The sequence below is a fragment of the Rhinolophus hipposideros genome (assembly GCF_964194185.1).
Source record: "Rhinolophus hipposideros genome assembly, chromosome: 10".
Taxonomy (NCBI): domain Eukaryota; kingdom Metazoa; phylum Chordata; class Mammalia; order Chiroptera; family Rhinolophidae; genus Rhinolophus; species Rhinolophus hipposideros.
The window spans coordinates 10107382-10131068 of NC_138056.1; the positions used below are offsets into that span (position 1 = coordinate 10107382).

Genomic DNA, 23687 nt, shown 5'->3' on the forward strand with positions numbered 1-23687 from the left:
CCCAATTAGGTTCTAATCCCTGATCTGCCATTGACCAATGGTGTGATCTTGAGCAAGTTACGGAAGCTTTCTACTTCAATTTCTTCATCTATAAAGACAGCAGGACACAACTTTTAAGATGGTTGTGAGAAGCAAATGTTTCTGCCCCCTCCTCAAACTCTCCACAAATGTTAGCAATAGTCATTAATACGATTCTTCGTCCAACTTTTCGAGATGATGCCTCCAATTCTCCCAAATAAGCCTCCTTTGGGCTTTACTCCCTGCCCCATCCAACCGAGACCTATCTATGGTCCATCTCTTCCGCTCGTCTTTGCCAATATCATCACCATTCTTAGCTCATTGACCTTTTGTCAACCCTGTTACCTTCTATAATATCCAACATCTCTATTCCAGGCTGAACATAACTAAAGATCACACAATTCTACTGACTGGTGCCACAGTAGAGATAGAGTGACATTACCAACCCCAGCACTGTCCCTGGTCCTCTGAGTCATTCCTTCTTCTTGTCTCCACCAAGACTAGTGCAAATTTCTCTGGTCTCTTCAGGTCCTTGCTTCTGCTGCCCCCTCTCTCATTGACAGTAGTTGACCCAGCTTCCAACTACACAGAAAAGAATAACAGAAGCTACCTGGAGGCAACTCACCTCATTCTCACTAGCTCTGGACCTATAACATTCTCTGCCTATCCATATACCTGACAAGAAAAAAAGCCTGGGATGTCCTAAATCTTGTAGGCTGGAGGGCGGAAGAGACAAGACAGGTAAATCAGTTAACAACTGCAGGGCAAAACCAACAAAAGGCTGCTCACATTCCTGAATGCATGTTGGAACTTTGCGTTACCTTCCAGGTGGCTTTTTCTGTGATTATCTAGAGAGAACAGATGAGTAGCCGACCACCAGGTGCCACCACATGTTGCTTATGCATGAACTTTCTGGACTATTGCCCACCACCAATCCAAAGGAGAAAGCACTTCTTCCTATGGACTCTGCACCTATCCCAGAACGAATCCCACTTCATCTTTTTCCACCTCCTTTATCTATAGCAAATGTAAATTCTTTCAAAAGAACTTACGTCTTTCTTTCCCAGACTGTTCACATAAAAGAGCCCCGTCAATCCCAGGATGGCAGACATGTTTGTCTTCTCCAACTCGTCCTGCTGCTGCGGTTTAGATTGCAGGCCCTAGGACCCGTTCCTTTTATGGTTGGCATTTGGCTCAATCAACCCTTTTTTTCAGAAAAGATTTGGGTCATGAACGTGTTTTTTGTTGAACATATCCATAATACGTTCTCAATATGACTATGTAGAGTGTCCCTTCTCCTCTGCAAAGCTGATGTTCTCCGTCCCTCCTGCTTCCTCTGGGATCTTTCTCCACAAGTTATTCTCTCTCTCATCCAATATCGGCCTCTGCTCCCCACTCTACGTCAGCTTTATCTGCCATGGTGAAAATGCAACTTCTCTCAATCTTGTATTCTCTTCCAGTGCTGCCCTCTCTCCTTCCCATCTCAACCATTTCCTGTTCCTTTTTAGCACAGGCAATCTGGTTTGCATCTTACTCCCTGAGACCACTCTAATGAAGGTCACCAATGACTTCCATTTGCTGAATCCAGTAGAGACTTTTGACTTGAATGTCTGTAGCATTGGAGGCGGTTGGATACTCCCCTTTCCTTGGAAGTCCACACCCAGGGCCTCTGTGATACTGTTCTACCCAGACCCTCCTCCTATCTCTCTGGACACTCCATTTCTATCACTTTCAGAACCTGCTTCTCCTCTTAGTGATTTGGAAAAGGGAGGCTTTGTTGGTCCTTCGAGATCTGCCCCCAAGATTCACTCTCCACCCTGCTCTGCCCCAGGGTTGGCTGGTCACTAAGGACTACCTCACCCCATGGCTTCTGCTTGGGTTTGGCCAATGAAAGGTACTTGGAGGAGAATGAACAGCAGCATAGAGAGAGAGAGGATATTTTACATACACACTACTAGTAGTAGTACTAGTACTACTAGAACTACTACTACTACTACTGCCGCCCCCTTCTCCCTCTACCACCATATTATATGACCACAGCTTTGGTTGGGTGGCCATCTTCCACGGCTCCAGATTTTGCTGGGATCCAATTGCACTGTCCTGTCACTTTGTCATTTCAGGCCCAACAGTGGAAACAGCTTCCCAGCATTGTTAGCCCTTGATTCCTCAGCATTCCTCCTAGGAACCCTTAATGCTCTCACCTCCATAAATGGTCCTGACATTAAACAGCAAAAGTCCTGTCCACAATGACTAGCATAGATGGGATTTTAATAGACGATTGTTGAATGCATAAAGGAAAAGAATCTTACATTTAAATTTATTTTAGAATCTCTCTGCCCAGTTTTCTTTCCGTTGCCTGTGATTGGTAGGAAAGAATTTCGGGCAGGTTTGTATAGTAACCAAAACAACATATGGCAACAACACACAGAGACACCCACCAGACCGCATCTACTACAGAAACAAAAACTGACACTTGGCCTTGCTTCCAATCATTAAGCACTTCACATACCACAGTAAGAGAGGACAAAACAATTTGTACCCTGAGTTAAACCAAAACTAACAGGATCACCCTGGCTGATTTTGGACCCCCAAAAGAATGTATTTTTGCTTATTTTTCTGTGATGTCTGAAGATATGTCATGATCTTTGTGAATACGATAATCATGTAAGGATGTTGTTGTTTTTCACCATAAACAGAAAAATGCAACCTTCGTATTCTTGCTAATTGCAGCTTTTCCCTTTGAATATTTGTTTTGTTCTTGTTTCTGGCAAGCCAGTCCTTTGAAAGTCTGGCTCCCTGCAAGCTCTTCAAGAAAAATTTTTCTTTCGTTTCCTAAATGCTTCTGCCTCTGCCTTGTCATTTGTTTGTCACAGCCTTATGTAGGGTAGGAGAGTTGGAAGATGGTTCGCATCATGGTAGGAAGATTCTCATCTGGAAGTTTCTAGAAGTGTTATTCCTTGAGAATTTTAATTCCTTTCTGGGAGCAACAGCAGGAGGAGCACACCCCTAGCTGCCTCTCTCTTCATGCAGTGAGGCATGAGAAGCTACCCAGTGTACCCTCTACTCTGAATATTTGAGCTCCGTGAATGAAATACTAAGGCACAAGTCAGCCACAAGAAAGAGGACTATTATCTATAACCAGGAACCTCACTGCTCCTTTAATGTGTTTGCTCCTATGTTCACTTGTTTATTTCTGTCCCCTCCACGGTCTCTAAGCTCCATGAGGGCAGGGGCTGGTTCCACTCCATTCTAATGGCCAGCACAGTGCCAGCATCACGTAGCTTTGTATTAACATGAACACTGGAGAGTTACTGACGCTCTATCAGCACCAGAGACCCATAGCCAGTGCCTTTAAGTAGAAATAATACTCTTCATTTAAGTACTCTGATATGACAGGGGCATGTCCTTTCCAGAGAGATAATAAGCAGTTTTCAAGAAGAGCTTTTCAATGTTATAGGCACCGAATCAGTACTCTCACACAGAAAGATCTGTCCGAAGGAAATGGTCTGGAATATGGAGCCAAATGCATCAAGATATGTGTGGCGTGCTTTCATAATCATTTTTATAAGGAAACAAAACAAATGCTTAACAAAAGGTAACATTCCGGTCCCTTAAGGTATAACCGCATGATGCAGTCTTGTACGGCCACTAAACCTGTTACATTTAGTTAAAAGGTTTGATAGAGAGAGGAAGTGCTTACAACATCATGTGAAATGCACACAATGAAGAGGCACCGTTGCGTGCCTAGTGTGACACCAATTCTGTTAACAGTCTAAAAGGAAACAATAAATTCGTACGGGTGTTTTCGGAGAGAAGCAGGAGATCATTGGTTTCTTCATACTTTTCTTCACTTTTCCAATTTTCTGTAAAGAGTATGTTTTTGATTCTTAAAGTTCCCGTTTGAGAGGCTAGGAAACTGAAGTTACGTAGCAGGCCCTAGTTATGGAACCAGTGGTGGTTGGCACCAGAATGAACACCTAGAGATGGCCACAAAATCTGTGGGCTTACCAATGATGCAGCTGTGTTTGTTTACTTCCAGACATATCACACTCTTGACTTGGGCTGAGATTTTTGCTGTTTATTTACCTTTCTTTCCTTCCTTCCTTCCTTCCTTCCTTCCTTCCTTCCTTCCTTCCTTCCTTCCTTCCTTCCTTCCTTCCTCCTTTTCTTTCCTTCTCTCTTTTTCCTTTACCTTCATCTCTTAAAGTCCACCTTTTTGATTTAGCTCATCATGCCAGCCCAGTGAAATGTTATAGAGAATTCCAGTTCTTTACTCCAACAAATTTCTCCCTACTGTCATCTACAAATTTAATGAACGTTTCCCAAAGCTATAATTGTGCATTAGACCAGAGCTCCTGGAAGCCACACCTTCCAAGCACACTACACTCAACATCATTCAAATGTTTCTTTAAAATATCCATTCGTTTTCAAGTAAGACTAAAAATAAAAGGCTCTCTGTGCAGAATGTCTCTGGAACACTTACAAACTACAATGAATTCCATTGCAATAAAAAAAATCACATTGTTTATATAAGAGATGTTTAACATTCCTTAGATAAAGATTCATCTGAGCTCTTAAGGCGTTCCCCACACCCTCACCCAGACACACACATTTCTTTCTTAAGGAATACACACATATGTCTTCCTACTTGACCAAGAGAGCTAAGTAATTCATGTTTCCCTTTTTGCCTTAGCTGCTAGGAATCCCAAAACTATGTTTTATATTCCATTGCTTAGCATTCCTCAGCCCCAATATCTCCATTGCTATTTATCTTTTGCCTTCTATTTTGTGCAAGCTGATTTTGATCTCATTGTAGCTAGGGTTTTATTGTAAGGCACTTTATTTAGGAGCATTCAAAGCATAATAAATATATTCTACAAACAAAAAATTACTCTTGCCTTTTGTGTCTTTATCCAAGTAATTCATGAGGGAATTGGAAATCTCTCCACTCTGCACTCCCACGTTTGCTCCTCCTCCGGGGTCTTCCCAGTGAGATAAAAATGACAATACTGTGAGCTTGGTTGTAATTAAAATTAAATGCTCTGTTCCATTTCCACGTAATTCTGCCTTTGCTGCTGCGCAATTCCTTGCTACTTGGAGACTGGGTGGGAAAACTCCAGGTCTCTTCTTACCCAGGAAATATAAACCCTCAGTAATGCTGCCTTCCCATTGTTGAGTCTCTTTTGTGGCACTAGCACTGCTTTCAGAGGTAAGGTGAACATTCCCGTGGAGACCCTTCCTTGTCCAAAATGACCTTGGCGCACTCTTCTTTCTCCCCTCACAGGGTGTAATTTCTAGGTCTTTCACTCATTCACTCATTTAACCAGTGTTTGTTGAGCACCAACTATCAACTAGACATTGGGTGTATGACCTGGAACTGGGCAGAGTACTCTACATTTTCTGGGTGTCCCAACAAAGTATGTACTCCTCCTACAGGGAAAGTAGACAACTCTTTCTCACCACTCCCAGGCAACCCAGGAAATTAGGCACATTCTTAGGGAGAGACAAACATCCTTCTCTCTTCCTCAGCAATGGAGTGCCTGTTTTGAAGACTTGTTTGCTGTTAGTATGTTCAGCATAAAGAGTGTCACTTCATTAGCTTCAGGAAGTTTAAGTATTGTTTCAATTCATCTGTAACTCCACACCAGGAAACCCTTCATAGGATCAGGAAATTCCCAAGGTCAGTAGGGGTCATTCCGCAGGGTCCGGACCACACAACTCAGCCTGATCTTCCCTTTACCCTACCCTCCTTACCTTCTGCCTAAAGTGGCTGGCAACCACCTCGCTGAGGCTGAGTGAAGTCCAAGCTGGAATCCTCTTCTTAGTATCTTGGGAACCATAGAGATTGAACATCTGAGAAACCCCCAGCACTGAGGGAAGCACACATCTAGATACCATTAATCCTACCCTGCTGCCTCTTCTCAAGGGAAGAACATGGGACTTTGGGATTTGCACAGACAAAATTCTGGGTTCCCTCTCAACTCTCACTCCTTCTCATCTCATTTCTATAGAACCCCAAGAGGCAACTTAGCCTTAACTGGACCATCCCCGTAGGTCAATGTTTGAACACAAACAGGAATCGTTTGGGGATGTGATATTCTAAACTGGTTTAATTGCTAGTCAATTTAGCTATACATTTAATTATTGCTTAAATTTTTATTCTCCAAGTTTGAGGGAGCTGAGCAAGATACACAGTTTTAGCTTATCCAAGTAGAGGGTAATTTTGTGCACCTAGACAAATTCTAAGAATCCTTCAAAACTCAGCCTCATGTCACCAGCTAAATGAAGCCATATTCTGATATACACACCTTCCCCAAATCTCCCCCAAAAGGAAAAATCATTCCATGCTCCATGCTCTGTGCTGGTTTTGTGCCCATCTTAATTATAGCACTTATCACTCTGTATTTATTACACTACTTGCTATTCTACCCCTACTAGGATAGGACCACTGTGGCGGCAACTGACTCATCTAAGTATCGCACTGCATTGTCTAGTTTGGTGCTCTGCACCTAACAAACGCCCGGTAGTCACTGACTGCAGAATGCTACAGCAGAGGGCCTTCCTTTCATTTTTCACCAAATGCCGCTGAAGACCCTACCACACTCCTTATGAATGAAGTGTTTTATAACAGCGCTTGAGAGTGATCCTGGTCAAGGCTATCATAAAAATGTAACAACAACAAAAAATCCCAAACATCAGTCATTAATGAACAACCTTCATCATTTATGTTTTATCTGAGTTACTGGTACTGTGTTTCCCCCAAAATAAGACCTAACTGGAAAATAAGCCCTAGCATGATTTTTCAGGATGACATCCCCTGAACATAAGCCCTAATACGTCTTTTGGAGAAAAACTTAATATAAGACCTGGTCTTATTTTTGGGGAAACATGGTATTATTTACTTTATGTGTTTCTAGACTTAAATTCAACTCACTCACTTTTTGTTATATAACAACATGATTGTGCCAGTTGTATATTTATCTCTTAATTTTAAGTAAATATGAAAAATGTTTAAATGCTCATTGGAGAGCCAGTAGCTCTGAAAACATTGTTGGAATAAAGGTCTATAGGAGTGTGTGTGTGTGTGTGTGTGTGTGTGTGTGTGTGTGTTTGGTTGTGTGTCTGTGAAGAGAGACAGAGAAACAGAGAGAGAGAAAGAAACTTGGCAGGAGTTTGTCAAAGCAATCTTAAAAGAAAAATGCAAAGCAATTCCTGAAGAAACAATCACCAGCCATTTGAAAGTCTAATTATATGTACAGTATTCCCTGCTTATCTGCGGGGGTATATATTCCAAGACCCCCAGGGGATGCCCAAAACCGTGGATAGTACCAAACACTATGTTTTTCCCGTACATACATACCTATGAAAAAGTTTATAAGTTAGGCTCAGTAAGAGAGTAACAATAAGTAATAATAAAATAGAACAATTATCAATATGCTGTAATAAATGTTATGTGAATATGGTCTTTCTCTCAAAATATATTATTGTACTGTCGTCACTTCTTCACCTAAAGGAAGCTCATTACAGCCTCTCTTTGGCATATCTGAATTGCCAGCAGCACGACTCTTGTGCTTTGGGGTCATCATGAAGTAAAATTAGGGTGACGTGAACGCAAGCCCTGCGATACCTGGAGACTTGATCTGATAACTGCGAGGGCTACTAAGCGCCTATCGGGTGGGGAGTCTACAGCGCGGAAACACTAGACATAAGGATGATTCATGTCCTAAGCAGGACAGAGCAGGACGGCATGAGATTTCATCAGGCTACTCAAAACATTGCACAATTTAAAACGTATGAATTGTCTAGTTCTGGAATCTTCCATTTAACATCTTTGGACCGTCGTCACACACAGGTAACTGAAACTGCAATAGCAAAACTGCAGATATGGGAGGACTAGTGTACACTGAGCTGGAACAGACTTCAGAAGGGATAAGTGGTCAAATGTCCACTCAGAGAAGACCAAACAAAACCGTTCTATTGCTCTAGTGTAGAAGTTGCAAGCTTCCGGCCCACATGCTACGTACAAATGGGCTGTGGACAGGCTGTCAGTTGGGTTGTGGTCAGTGATTTTGTTATACTGCCCAAAGCTTCAGCATGCAACACAGCAGAGGGGCTGCCATGCATGAGACAGGCCATGACAGTGAGAATGACATAGCCAGACCCTCCAAAGAAGGGAGATCCTCCCACAGGCAGGGAGAGAGACAAGCAGCATCCTCGTGGATAGGATACCAGCCAGTCAGGAGAGCCATGTTGGTGGAGTAGCCAACCTCCAGCACGGCCACTGCAAAAAGGACAAAGTACATTGGTATGTGTATGAAGAGAGTGATCTTGCCAGACTGAGCCCAGTTGTGACGTTTCCAATGGGGCTTTTTAGGTACAACAGCAAGAAGACCATAAATATGAGGGAAGCGACTGCTGGGTCTATTGAGAAAGGATGGAAGTTTATCACTCTCATGTGGTCTTCCTCTTCCATTAGACCTGGTACAAGGAGAGAAGTGATGAGCAAAGTGACTCTCCTGGGCCCTTGAGCTTGGAACAGATCCAGCTGTGCTAAAAACACGTACTTATCCTCATTGCTTCCCTTGGAGTTCAGTTGATGTTATCTGGCCTTCCTCTCTACCTAATTTACTAGCCGTGTGACCTTGGAGAAGTATTGGGCTTAGGCATTCTCATTTTAAATGTGGGAAGAGTGTAACACCCATTCAGAGTTGTGGTAAAAATTAGATGAGATTCCCCTGTCTGAAAGTGCCAATCCCAATGCTAAGCATGCAAGAAATTCTCAGTAGGTTTCCTATTTCCATTCTTTCCTTGATCTTCATTCCCTTTTTTTTTTTTTTTAAGCAAACACTCCATCATTCTCATGCCTCTTCATTACTAGGATTATCAAACGACCCCAAGAACACTGCATTTACAATGAATATACCTGCTAGTCAAAATATGCTATGGGGACCAGCAGAAGCAGCATCCGCTGGGGTACAAATGCAGAACCTCAGGCCCCACCCCAGCCCTTCCCAATTTTCGTAATAAATACATTAGTTTTAAATTAAAATTCCTTACATTTTTGAAGTATAAAATCATATCATCTGAGACCACTTGTGTGATTTTCTTTTCTCACTGCATTCTTTAGCATCTCCAAAAAGTGCTAACTAATCAGCACTTTAGTGGTGGAAGCCCTGTCTAGCACCTGATATTTTATGCACATAGTTTGGTTATTTCACATGTAAAATGGTGCCTCCGGTGAGATTTCAATGCAGTCTTTTTATATGAAGAGTCTGTGCATGATAGAGGGCCACACTCTATCGCAGGGGTCAGCACATTTTTTTCTGTAAAGTCCCAGAGAATTTATATTTTAGGCTTTTGTGGGTCATGCAGTCTCTGTCACGGCTGCTCAGCTCTGCTGTTGTAAAGTAAAAACAGTCATAAACAGTAGGGAAATAAACAAATGTGGCTGCGGTCCAATAAAAATTATTTACAAAAACAAGCAGCCTGCAGATTTGGCCTGTTTGCTGTAGTTTGCTGATTCCTGCTTTAGATTGGGACAGCATAGGTTTGGATTTTGGTGCCATTACTTGCTAGTTGTATGACCTTGGATAAGTTACTCAACATCTTGGTCCTCAGTCTCCTAATCTGAAAAATGAGTTCCTCCTTCATAATGTAATTGTGAATGTTAAGTGACACGTGTGAAATACTCGGAAGGGCGCCTGCTTCAGAATATTCAAGAATGTTATCATGAGAGCAGAAAACTTTTCTGACTTATTCACCATTGTACTGCTAGTTCCTGGCACAGTAAATACTCAATAAATACTTACAGAATGACTAAAAGTTACCTATTATATATATAAACAGTTTATTTCTCTTCCTATTTTATTCACAGCTTTTATAAAGAATCTCTGTTGAAATATATCAAATAGCTTTTCAATATCTCTTAACATAAATGTATTGTTTGCTACTTTTATTTAACATAATACTGAAAGTCCTAGCCAGAGCAACTAGTCACAAAAAGAAAATTAAAAGCATCCAAATCAGAAAGTTAAAAGTAAAATTATTTCCAGATGACATGATCTTATACATAGAAAATCCTAAAGACAAAAACACTATTAGAACCTATAAACAAATTTAGATGAATTTAGCTAAGTTGCAGAATATAAAAGCAACATACAAAATCAGCAGCATTGCTAACTTACACTAACAACAACTATTTGAAAAGAAAATTAAGATATAATACCATTTATAACAGCAGCAAAAAGAATAAAATACTTAGGAGTAAAGTAAAATAAGAAGGTGAACATCAGTACATTGAGAATTATAAATCATTGATGAAAGAAATCGAAGAAGACACAAGTAAATAGAAAGATACCCCATGTTCATGGATTGGAAGAATTAATATTGTCAAAATGTCAATTCTACTCAAAATTATCTACAGATTCTTGTAATTCTTATCAAGATTCCAATGGCAATTTTCATAGAACTAGAAAAAAATCCTAGAATTCATATGGCCACAAAAGATCCTAAAGAGCGAAAGCAATCTTCCTGATTTCAAATTAAATTGCAAAGCTGTAGTAATTAAAACAGTGTGGTATTACCATAGAAACAGACATGTAGACCAATGGAACAGAATAGAAAGCCTAGAAATAAACCCATACATGTATGATACTTATCTTGGCAATAGTTTTCAGAGATGACCCCAAAAGTAGCAGGCAACAAAGCAAAAATAAACAAGTGGGACTACATCACTAAAAAGTTTTTGCATAGCAAAGGAAACAATCAAGAAAATGAAAAGACAACCTACAGAATGGGAGAAAATATTTGCAAACCATGTATCTGATAAGGGAATAATATAAAAATGGGCAAAGAAACCTGAGTAGACATTTCTCCAAAGAAGACATACAAATGGCCAAAAAGTATATGAAAAGATGTCAGTAATCATCAAGAAAATGCAACTCAAAACCCAGTGAGCTATCACTTTACACCTGTTAGGATGGCTGTTATCAAATCGTCAAAAGGTAACAAATATTGGCAAGGATGTGGAGAAAAGAGAACATTTATACACAGTTGGTGGGAATTTAAATCGGTATAGCCATTATGGAAAACAACAGGTAGGGTCCTCAAAACATTAAAAATAGAAATACCATATGATTCAGCAATCCCATTTCTGGGTATATGTCCAAAGGAAATGAAATCAGTATCTCAAAGAGCTATCTGCACTGCATGTCATTGCAGCATTATGCACAATAGCCTAGATATGGGATCAAACTAAGTGTCTATTAACAGATGAATGGATTTAAAAAATATTATATACATACATATATGTATATATATATGTATATATGTATATATGTATGTGAGTGTGTATATTTATATATATGTACACACACACACACACACACACACACATATGGCTGACATTTGTTCAAGGATGGACCTAGAGGGATTATGCTAAATGAAATAAGCTAGACACAGAAAAACAAACACTGATCAGAGTGTAAGAGGAGAGGGGGGTGGGAGATGAGGGTAAAGGGGATCAAATATATGGTGATGGAAGGATGGAAGGAGAACTGACTCTGGGTGGTGAACACATAATGTGATTTATAGATGATGTAATACAGAATTATATACCTGAAATCTATGTAACTTTACTAATAATTGTCACCCCCAATAAACTTTAATTAAAAAAAAGAAAAACAAATACTGTAGGATATCAGTTATGTGTGGAATCTAAAAAAGTTACACTTGACAGAGAAGAAGGGTGGTTACCAAAGGTCAGGGAGGGAGGGAAATGGGGAATTGTTGGCCAAAATGTACAAGCTTTCAGTTATAAGACAAATAAGCTCCAGAGGTCTAAGTTACAACAGATGAGTACAGTTAATAATAATGTATTATATATGCAGGGAAGATGTTGAAGAAAATTGGCCTCCATTGGTTGATGTGAGCTTTTGTCTATTAGTTTTTATCTGTTCCTGCATGTGAGGTGATTTCTGTACTGTGATCAGGGGTTGAATAAATTCCCCCATTGGTCTCATTCTCCTGAGCAGGGGAGATATGAAATGATGCTGCTTTCTGGGTCACATTCTCCTGAGCAGGGGAGACATGAGATGAGGTTTTCTGTTTCGTCTCATTCTCTTGAGTAGGGGAGATACGAGATGATGTTTGTTGTTCTGTTTGTGCTGCAAAGTGATGGTTAGCTTAGGGTTAAAGAAATTCTTGATCAGGGGTTGAGAGCATTCCCTCTTTGTTCTGTCTGTTTCGCCCACATCAACGAAAGAAGTAAAGAAGAAACTAAGTTATATCAGGACGATGTGACAGGCACGTTGCCAGGCTTTGGAAGACCGTGGGCTGATGGTCCTGAGCAAGAACAGTAGATATTGCTTATCCATATGAATTGGCCCTTCGGCCTGATGGGCAGCATTTATATCAGTAACTGCCGGACCCTCCCAGAACTGGCCATTCCCGGAGGGGGAGGCAGGAAGAAAGAGACTGACTCTAAGGTACATTTTTGGAAAAGATATATAGATAAGACAGACCTCAGTTGACAGTGTAATTATTATTATTTTGTCATTTGGTCATTCGTCATTGGTGATTTCTCATCATTCTAACGTTTTGAAGACTTCCAGCTTACAACACCAGGGGATGTCCTGATTTTCAGCCGCTAACCTGTTGAGGACCAGCTGGTCTCCGGCCTCTCCAGTGTTGTTAGTCTTCTTGAGAACTTGTTAGCATCTAGAAAACTTGTATGCAGCTTGCAGCTTACAGCATCAGAAGACGTCTTAACTTCTAACAACAATGACAATAACAGCAACATTCTTCAGATTGTTAACACCTTGAAAACTTATTTACAGCTTGTAGCTTAGAGCATCAGAAGACACCTTGACTTCTAACAACAACAGCATTCTTGGGAACTAACAAGCAGTGGTGTCGGAGACGCCTGAGTTTTTCTGAGCTGCAGACCTGACAAGGTTTGGATTTATGACTTTTCCAGTGCTGTTCTCCCCAAGTTTGGTGAGCTTTTGGCATCTACTGTAATAGTTCTATCCTATAGAGCTTATTACTGCTTTTGGATACTCCTTACTGATGTTCTTTGTGTATTTAGCCAAGTGCTTTTTGATCAATAGTAAACATATGTTGTGATCTCTTAAACTTACATGTATGTATACTCCTTTGACATGACATTGTTATCAATGTATATAGTTTAGTCTTAACCACCTTTACTTTCTGACACTGGCATATTCTTTTAATTGCCTTTGTCTTTTGCTATTACATATTGCTAAATAAATTGATTGGATATTGCTAAATAAATTCATTAGCCCCATTCTAGCATGTGTCCCTCCTCCTTCTTTTCCCCGCTAGTCATTACAGTATATTTGAAATTTTCTGAGTAGATCTTAAGTATCCTCACCACACACACAAAAAAGTAACTATATGAGGTGATGGATATAGTTTTTAGCTTGATTGTGGTGATCATTTCACAGTGTATACACACATCAAACATGTTGCACACTTTAAATATATACAATTCTTATTTGTCAATTATAGCTCAATAAATCTGGAAAATAAAGCACTGGGAATAAATATTCCTATTGAAAGTAAGTGAATAAAATCAGTAGCTCTCAACATTCTCTGCACCATATGAATTTTACAGTGTTTTCTCCAGGAATCCCACAGTAATCACTATAAAGCTAATAAAGGGTTAGACAGCATGATAAACACTGTGCATACACTATCTCATTCAATCTCCACAACTACTCTATGAGAGACAAACAGTACTATCATTCCCTCTTTACAGATAAGGTAACCAAGGCTTATAAAGTTTTATTAACTTACCCAAGGGCACACATCCAGTCAGTGGCTGAGCCAAAGTTTGACTCCAAATCTGTCTGAATTCAGACCTACTCTTTTAACTATTCTTATGTATATTACCTCCAACTCTCATGTTTTGAAAATTACTACCTGCCTAACTCTATCTTTTAAACAAACGAAAAATAAACAAATAATAATAATAATGAATGTGTAAAATTATCCCAGGAAAATGTATAACATAGGGCTTTTGAAATATTAAAATTACCTCGAAAACTCCACTAATAATCTTGAGATATAGAGATCTGAGATGACAACCACTAGAAGACCTCTAAAATCCTTCCCAGTTCTATGATTGAATGAATGACCTTTAAAAAACAAAAAAAAGAAGGTCTAAATGGTCCCTCATTTTTCCAAGGGATACTAAGAAAAAACACCTCTTCTGATGTTTTACACGAAATTAATGCAACATTAGTATATGTTAATTTCAACAATATTATTGAAAGACTACTGTCAGGATTTGAATGGTTTAATACACAACACCCAAGTAGATGGTGGGTGAAAATTTCTGGTTTAGAGATCTTAATGTGAGCTACTTATTAGTGAACCAAGTAGAGATGTGAGCTAGACAGTGGATATACAACTTCAGGGATGAGGTTAGGCTGGAAATAACACATCTGTGAGTTAGCCTCATGTTTGTATTTAAGGCCAAACCACTAAATAAGATCACCTACCAAAAAATGCAAATAAAAAAGAGGACCTAGGACCAAGACCCAGCTTGAGTAGAAGTTAGGGAAAGACGAAACACCAGCAAAATGGACTAAGAAGAAATACCAGAGATATGGGAGTAAAATTAGGAGAAACTAATTTCCTAGAAGCAAAGAGAGCAGGGAATATTGCAGAATATGGCGCGCACGCGCACACACACACACACACACACACACACACAAAGAATAATGCTTCATGTGGAAATTTCCTTTTTACAAATACGATTCCAAGGTAAATCAAGTGAAAATAATAATATTTCTTTCTCCCAACTGACCTCATCATTGAACTCATCAGCAAGTTACTAAAAGATAATCCCTAAGGAAGAGGTACCAATGGAATAATCCTGATGCAATGTTAACTGTTAGGAACACTGTGTTTAATTTCATTGTTTTATGCTTCCCAAGCAGACCTCAGTCATCCCAGGGGACCAAGAATGTCACTTTACCTAGATTATTTATGGATGTCATTATTTGATAATGATTTCAAATCTCAATGTCAGGGGGTGTTCACCGATAAGTTCCAGGCTACAGAGATGTGACAAGTAAAACCCAGATGTCACCTTGTACAAAGAAGAAAGAAGACCATCTCAGTTCAAGAGATGGTCAGATAGGAACCAGGTGGAGTTTGAGAAGTGTTTCAACATAGTGCTCAGAATCAGAGAGCTATGTGAACCGAGAGGTGGTCAGCATGCCAGCCCAAGGACCCTCTGAGGACAGAAGGAGCTTGAGGAGGCCCCTGAGGTCCTCCTCCGTGCTTAGCAAAGGAGCCGAGTAAATCTGCGAAGGCTTGCAGACCACATGAGCCCAGGAAAAGGTAAGACTCTCCTCCCAGACTGTAGATTTTAGAAGATTAGGAAAACTCCTCACTTGTAACTAGGCCAAACCTTGTGGTGGACATTGGCAGGGAACAGAAGCTAAGTATGGAGCTTTTCACAGAAACAAAGTATAGTTCCTACTCAGGATTTATTAAAATAAATTACTGTTGATTAAATGAGTAATTGGTGATAGAGGAAGAAAAGGAGGAGCAAAACGGAATAAGAGAGAGATTACAAATTAGGGTAATGAGCCACTGACTTTGTAATGGCCTTAGAAAGGCTTGTGGTACTTCACTTTACGGTGAAAGAGTTTACTTCTAAAGGGCAATTTAAATTAAGGGACTGTGTCTCTCTAGGACACCTTTCTATCATTCAGCCTGAAACATAGTCCATTGCTCAGTGAGGAGCAATTTATTGTCATGATAGAAGCTTAGATTTGTTTCCGGACTGACCTCAGAATTAAGTGCTGCTTTGCTATTTACTAGCTGGGCAACTTAAACTCTGAAGAATTTCTTCATCTGAAAAAATATGGACAACAAAAGTACCTGTTACACAGGACTAAAGGGCCACTTAAGTGAAATGACGCCTGTAAAATGATTAACACAGTGTACAAGTACCCAATAAATGTTACCCATTATTATGCTGTAGGAGAAGAATGACTTTTTGTTGAATGTCTGAAACTTTCATCTAATATATTCAAAGTATGCCTGTAAAAGCGTTATGGTGAACCGTGTGAAATTGTCTACATGCTGCAATTACTGACTTTCAGAAATAAATTCCATATCATTCAACATATTAGCAGCAAAGGGACACACCTTGACTCTCCTTTCCAGATGCTTCTGCTAGAAAATACTGATAGGAATCTCTTTCAGAAAGTATATAGTCTCTTCAGGCATAAAATCTCTTCAGATATATAGACGTATATAAAACTTGAGTTTCACATATTCAAAAAATATTCATTTTTACAAATATTTATGAATTCATATATTCACATGTGAAATTCACAAATATTCAGACATATAGAAAATGGTATTCAAGAATGTCTTGCAAGGAAAAATATATCTTTTATTTGGGAACATCCGGTGTTGGAAACTTTTCTTTGAATACATATGAATATGCTCTTCCAGCTCATATGAGTATCTCCAGAACCCACAAATGCTGATCTCCAAACAGGGCTCTTTCCCATGCTGGATGATGGTTATAACATGCGCTTCCTTGTCTGTTCATCCCACAACCCAAACTCCCAAGTTCAGTTCTGATTTTCCTTTTCAGGTGAATCCAAATTTGTGCTAATAGATATCCCTATAGGTCAGAAACCTAAATTATCTTTTAACTGTAACAACTAATTTATAAGTAGATGAAACACTGATCATTCTTCACTCTACTTAAAGACAGATTGTGCAATAGAAGATGACATAAGCAACTAGTAGTGAAAGCTGATATGACATAAAATCTCTCCCAGAATATAGTATTAGATAGACCTGCCAGGCATTCCATCCACTCAGCAATTTAAATCTCTTTCAGTCTCCAAATAGATCATGAAGGACTCAATGAATCAATATACTTTTCGCACAGTTATTACATGCCAGCATTCTAGTAGGCTCTTTTGTGGGCCTTTCATTTGTACCTCACAACAATCTTGTAAGGTAGTGAGCTATTATTCTGAGCAAAGGGGGTCTTAGAAAAGGCAAGTGACTAAGCAAGATCACAAAACTAATACGTAGCAAAGTTGGAATCTGAATACATGTGATTCAATTCAGACCGTCTTTTAAAATGTTTTCTAGTTGGTTTCTTCTTTGCAATAGCAAAAGCACTTCATATAACCTATAAAGCTGATATAGCTTCAAGATAGAACCTAATTTACATTTTTTATCTTGTCACAATAAAGAGGTCAGAATGAATGGGAAATGTCAGCATAAAAAAATTAAGAGAATAGTTGGATAGTATAATGGATAATGTGGTACTTGGGCTTCTTATGCAGTACCCTGGTGTCGTGCGGGGTGTCCGGCAGGGCGGCCTGCGGGGTCTCTGCTCCCGTTCCCCACATAAGAACGCAGGACATGGTGAGGCCAAAAAGGAACACCCACGGAGCCATAGGTAGGGAAGTCATACCACTATGGTCTCACTGGAGGCTGGGTTTACACGACGTGCAACCTGCTGTCCGCTTTGCTGCCAACCGACCAACTCTCCTCAACTCTCCTTACTCTCCTCCAGTCTCCTCCTTTACTCTCCTCGGCTCCCCTCCATAGCCGCGGCAGTTATATCAGTGACCAATGGCTTAATGGCTACAGCTGATGGCCAACCAGCCACAGCTGACGGCCATCTGAGCCAGCACCTCTCCACATGAGGCCGAGAGCCTGGAAACTGCTTTCTGGGGCTCTGTCCCCACACCTGGGTTTCACAGGTTTTCTCCATGGTTGATTTCCTATTCCCTTTTCTAGAACATGTAATGAAATGAAGCCAATGCAAGCGATGCATTGCATTGAGACACACGTGCTTTGAAGAGATTAGGTGGATTTATGCCCAAGACGTAGGGTGGACTTCTTGAGCTCAAGGAGGTGGTAACTTAAACGGACATGAACCGAAGGCAACATTGGGATTTTTTATTTTCAGTGTCCTTATGTGTTGAGTAATTCATTTGTATCCCCTTTATACCCTTGGTTCAACCCAGAGCTACTGTCTTGGTCTTGAAACTGCACTGAGCCAGCAGGAGGCAGGACATTAAAACTATAGGCTTCTTTGAAAACTTGTAGCATCACTCAGGACTTCCGGTCCTGGGTCACGGAGGATTCTGCCTCCTCTTTGTTTCCATCCTTTCTCTCATGAAGGATAAATTAAACCATGCTCCCTCCACTGTCACGCAAAACATCACAGTTGTTAACCAAACACTTTCCCCTACTCCTTGTGAGAGAAAGGAGATTCTTTTTGTTGCATTAGCAGCGGCAGCTTTTACTCGATAATAGTCGAAATTGTAATTATGCCTCTCAAGTACAGAAATACTCTAATCCAACACTTCTGGTCTCAGATCTTAGGTGCTCTTTTTCCACGAGGCCATCTAGAGTCTATATATGGCTGAAATATAATCAATCATATAACAAAAGCCACTTAGGAGATACAAAGTATAGAGGCAGGCACTACAGTATAAACCAAAATGAAGCACAAGAGCTTTGTAGTTAAACAGACCGTGTTCAAATCCTGCCCCTCCTCCTCCCTACCTGTGTGACTTCAAAACATTTCTTAATCCTTTTAAGCCTATGTCTTCCTCTGTAAAATGAGGATGATAACGGTACATGCCTCCTAAGGCAGTTTATGGATTAAGTGAGCTAACATATATGAAGAACTTCTAACTATACCTAGCATGTAACATGGAATAAGTAATTATTTGTCTTAGACAGAGCCCCTGTCTTCAGGAAGCCTAGAATATAATTTGGGACAGGACGTACAGCCACAGTAAAAGACAGTGTATTCCTATTAAAATTCTAACACCAGGAGCAACAGAGATTTTCAGAGGAAGGACAGAGAGATATAAACTGGAGTGGCCTACGAGGACTTTGTAAAAGAAGAACGTAATCTCAAATTTGAAAATTGGGCAGGATTTGGATTAGGCAGAAGAGAGAAGACAAAATTTCTAGCTGAAAGGAGAATAGAAGTATCTGAAGTAGGAAGGAGAATAATGGATAAGGGGCCAATGAGTAGACCACAGGGTACATAACAGGGATAAGCAAGGACTATAGAGTGACTCGTCTAAAAAAGTCAGATCCAAGAAAGACTGGAAGACTCAGCAGAGGAGGTTGTCACTGAAGCAATAGGAAGGCACTGGAAAACGTCTAAGCAGATGAATAATATGACAGTGGAGAGCAGGATGCCTTAATAGAGGGAAGAGACGGAAATGGGCGATCAGATAGGAAGCCAAGAATCCACATGCAAGATAACAATGGATAGAATTGACTGGGGCAGTGGGAAAGGACCGAAACAATAGATAAGAGAAACTTCTTGAAGGCCGAACTCAGTATTTAGGGACAAACTGGGTAAGGAAGCAGAATGAATCAACAAAGTCTCTAGGCTTTGAGCTAAATTGCAAAGTCTGTGCTGCACTGTCACAATGTACCAAACGCACAATTTTGTTTAAATTATGACATGTACCTACTTACACTCTCCTAAAAATTTGTATTTCAAGGTTCACATAATGAATTGATGCCCTACTTTATCCATCGTGTAACTTTGAACTTTAACTTGCAATTGACTGTATTCATTAATTCATTCAGCAAATACTTCCTGGAAACCTTTCTATATCGGGTACTGTGTTAGGTGCTAGAATTAAAACAAAGAACATCAAAAATCCCTACCACTGAGTGGATCGCAGACTTTGGTACTTGAGGGTAGAGGAGGAAAGGCCAGGGGGGTGGCAAATGTATAAATTATGATATGACCTGATGTGCTCTAAAACGAAAGCATGGCACCTCAGAAAGTGGAGGAGTTGTGAAAGCATTATATTAAATGAGATGCCTAGAGACTCATATCATCTTTCCTCTTTGTAGGTCCAATACATTACTCATGGAAGAAATAAATAAAACTGCAAAGATACAGTTCTTCTTTCGTCCATTCTCGGCTGACCCTAAGGTACAGGTGGTGATTTTTGTGGCCTTCCTGGTGATGTACTTGACCAGCCTCAGTGGAAATGCCACAATTGCGGTCACTGTCCAGATCAACAACTCCCTCCACACGCCCATGTACTTTTTCCTGGCTAACTTGGCAGTTCTGGAAATCTTCTATACATCCGCCATTGCCCCACTGGCCTTGGCAAACCTTCTTTCAATGGGCAAAACTGCTGTTTCTGCCACAGGATGTGGCACCCAAATGTTTTTCTTTGTCTTCTTGGGTGGGGCTGATTGTGTCCTGCTTGCAGTGATGGCTTATGACCGGTTTATAGCCATCTGTTACCCTCTGAGGTACACTGTCATCATGAGCTGGCCCTTGTGCGTGCAGCTGATGGCAGGGTCTCTGGCGCTGGGCTTCCTGCTGTCGCTGCCACTGACTATTTTAATCTTCTATCTCCCATTCTGCAACAACAATGAAATCTACCACTTCTACTGTGACATGCCTGCAGTCATGCGCCTGGCTCGTGCAGACACACATGTTCACAGGACTGCCCTGCATGTCATCAGCTTCATTGTCCTAAGCGTCCCCCTCTCACTGATCTCCATCTCCTATGTCTTCATCGTGGGAGCCATTGTACGGATCCGGTCGGCACAAGGGCGGCACCGAGCCTTCTCAACCTGCTCCTCTCACATCTTAGTGGTCCTTCTGCAGTATGGCTGCACCAGCTTTATATACCTGTCCCCCAGTTCCAGCTACTCCCCTGAGATGGGCCGGGTGGTGTCTGTGGTCTATACTTTTATCACTCCCATTTTAAACCCCTTAATCTATAGTATGAGGAACAAGGAACTGAAAGATGCCCTAAGGAAGGCACTGAGAAAGTTCTAGGGAGAGTCATCCTATGTCTCATTTAAATCGAGACGCTTTTGAGAGTGAAATGGGATGTTATTAATAATTATGATGGGATGGCATGCATGAGCCAGGAGTGTCTTCAGCAAACCGAGGCATGGCACATTATTCTGGGAGCACCAGAGGAAGTGAATGCTATTGTCTGGCTGAAATAAAGCTGTATCACACAGGGCAACATGCTGTCCTTGGCATGGATGGAGGGGCATCAACATTCACTGGACACCTACTATATACTAGGCACTTCTCATGGGTTACCTCACTTAGACCATAGTCGGTATCACTGCCCTCATTTTCTGGAAAAGAAAACTAAAGAGGCCAACAAAAGACATATCAAGATGAGAACATAAGTATTTAGAAATATAAAGATTAAGCTGTCCTCACAAATGCCACTTCCTTTGTTCTAGGCTTGCTCTGCCAATAGGAGTACATGGAACCCCAAGCAAGTCTCTCTATCTCTCTGGGCTTCATGGTTTGTTTTTTTTATTGTTGTTGTTTTATTGTTTTATTTCTGAAGTGGTAGCGCTGGTCCTTTCAAAGTCGTAACATTATGTTCTAAATATTGGCCAAGCAGACCCTAAATAGCAAAAAAAAAAAAAAAAAAAAAAAAAAAAAGGCTTTGCTGTTAGCCAAAGGAAGAAATTTTTTTTCCAGTTTTTGCTTTAACCAAAATGAAAACTCGTGATTCTGCTCATAACTTTTAAAGAACATTCCAGTAATGAAAATAATAATAATGGAGGAGCTTCCAAGGAGAGAGATCATTAACTTGTAAGACACTCCATTCATTGCTGGGCAACTGGAGTCGTTATCTTAAGCTAAAGTCTATCTGCAAATGACTTCCCTCCACTCATACTTTTATCGTCTCGAGCTTTCTTCTGCATGACAGCTCGTCAGATGTATTTGGACAGATTTTGTATCTTCTATAAGTCTTCAGTCCTCTTTTCTCTAGAGTAAGTGCTCCATCAACTTTTCTACAAGAAGATTATATTCCAACCCTATCATCATACTAGTCACCTTCTTGATTTTCCCTCGTTTCATATCCTTCTACAGAACTTCACCGAGAGATGAACACAATACACTGGGAATATTTTATTCTGGAGAACTGTTCCTTTTCATGACTTGTGAACTATATTTTCATTAATTCATTTGATCACTTTTGCCTTATAAGTGTGGTATCAAATAAAACCTCCATGTAGTTTTCATAGGACTTTCACTTCTGCCTGACCGTCATTCCCTGTACTAACATACCTGCAGGACTCTTCACTTAGCACTTATAGTGTGTTTTTCTTAGTTTGGGCCTAGTGATTCAAACTGCCAAAGTCACCTTCAGGATTTATTTTATTCATCATACTTTTGTGTCATGGTAAAAACTACAATCATATTTCATTTCCTCTGTCCAAACCATTAACAGATCTCTAGGAGGACATCACGGATGCAGCATCGATGGTAATCCTCTTTGGGAACTGTTGTCCAACCAGGGAGAAATCTGCTCAGTTAATACCATCTCTAGTACATTGTCACCGTTATGACTCCCCTCGCAACCCTGGGATCCCATCTCCTTGTATTCACGCCTTTAGGTGATCTCCTCCCCCCATGGCTCCATGACTAGCTTTGGACAACAGGACATTAGCAGATGTGTTGCAAGCAGAAGCTTACACTCACCCTTTGGTGCCTGTCCTCTCTTGGTGTCCTAAGTCTGGCACACAAAGAAGCCGAGGCGAGGATGACACCCTGTGGAGCAAAGATAAGCCATCAAGTTGAGGCTCCCCCCACCAACTCCCATCAGTCCATCAGAGGACTGCAGCCACACCGGGGCCCCCGGTAAGACCAGCTGAAGAACTGCCCTGTGAGCTAGCCCAAAATGCTGACCCACAGAAACACAGGCCAATAAAATGAGTGATATTTTAAGCCACTGCATTTGAAAGAGTTTATTTTGTAGCAAATAAATAAATTAATTCACCAGCCAATCTACAATAAAGCTTCTATCCAAGAAGGATATCATGGGAAGCATATCCTACAATCAAAATATACCACAGTACTTGTATAAACTTTAAACATTTAGAAGCCTTCTTTTAAAAGTGAGATATACATGGCATGACTTACCTTAGGTCACTTCATGTGGGCTCTTAGTGATCACCAGGCTTTTCAAAATGCTTACATATAATCTATTCAATCATGCATTTCCAGACTTTCACTAGGAATTGGCATTAAAATGACTATCTTATTGTTTTGAAGCCCAACTGGTACTTTGTAATTTTTTTCATATCTGTAGCGTCATCTGGGTGAAGAAACATTTTGATAGTTGTACTTTGCAAATGGAGCATGTGTCATTCATCTCTGAATTCCCAGTTCTAGTACAGTGGGCAACATTTGTTAGATGCATTGATTCACAATCACGAGATACCTTATATCTAGGGAGGGTGTCTTATGTGTTCTTTGTACAAAGCAATTGTGTTTCATCCTTTTTTCTATCTTTTATAGTATTTACTACTCCTTTCACAGAGATAGTACTCCATAAACATTTGTGGAATCAAATAGGAATTTCTTTGGAGGTAAGTTTTTTCTGGTTTTCAGATTTTTTTTAATGTCACGAATAAATGTACATTTTCATTAAAAACTTTTAAAAACTTTTATTGTCACTACTAATTTTTAATGTTTTAGTTGTTTCTATGTCTGTAAATCCTATGTTCCCTAAGAATTACAGAGGATGAAAAAATATAAATGGGAACCATAAAATATCCATTTGAAGGAAATGGATTGTTACTATTATTGCATATTAAAGGAAGATTGTATA

The 23687-nt window shown here is 40.2% G+C and overlaps 1 protein-coding gene across 1 annotated transcript; it reads left to right on the plus strand.

Annotated features, from left to right (window-relative positions):
- Positions 1-19945: 19945 nt before the first annotated feature.
- LOC308503742 (olfactory receptor 10V1) lies at positions 19946-20875 on the plus strand (the record flags this gene model as incomplete). Its single annotated transcript, XM_081063373.1, has 1 exon — positions 19946-20875. The coding sequence occupies one exon, from the start codon at positions 19946-19948 to the stop codon at positions 20873-20875; it is 930 nt and encodes a 309-aa protein (XP_080919499.1).
- Positions 20876-23687: the final 2812 nt, after the last annotated feature.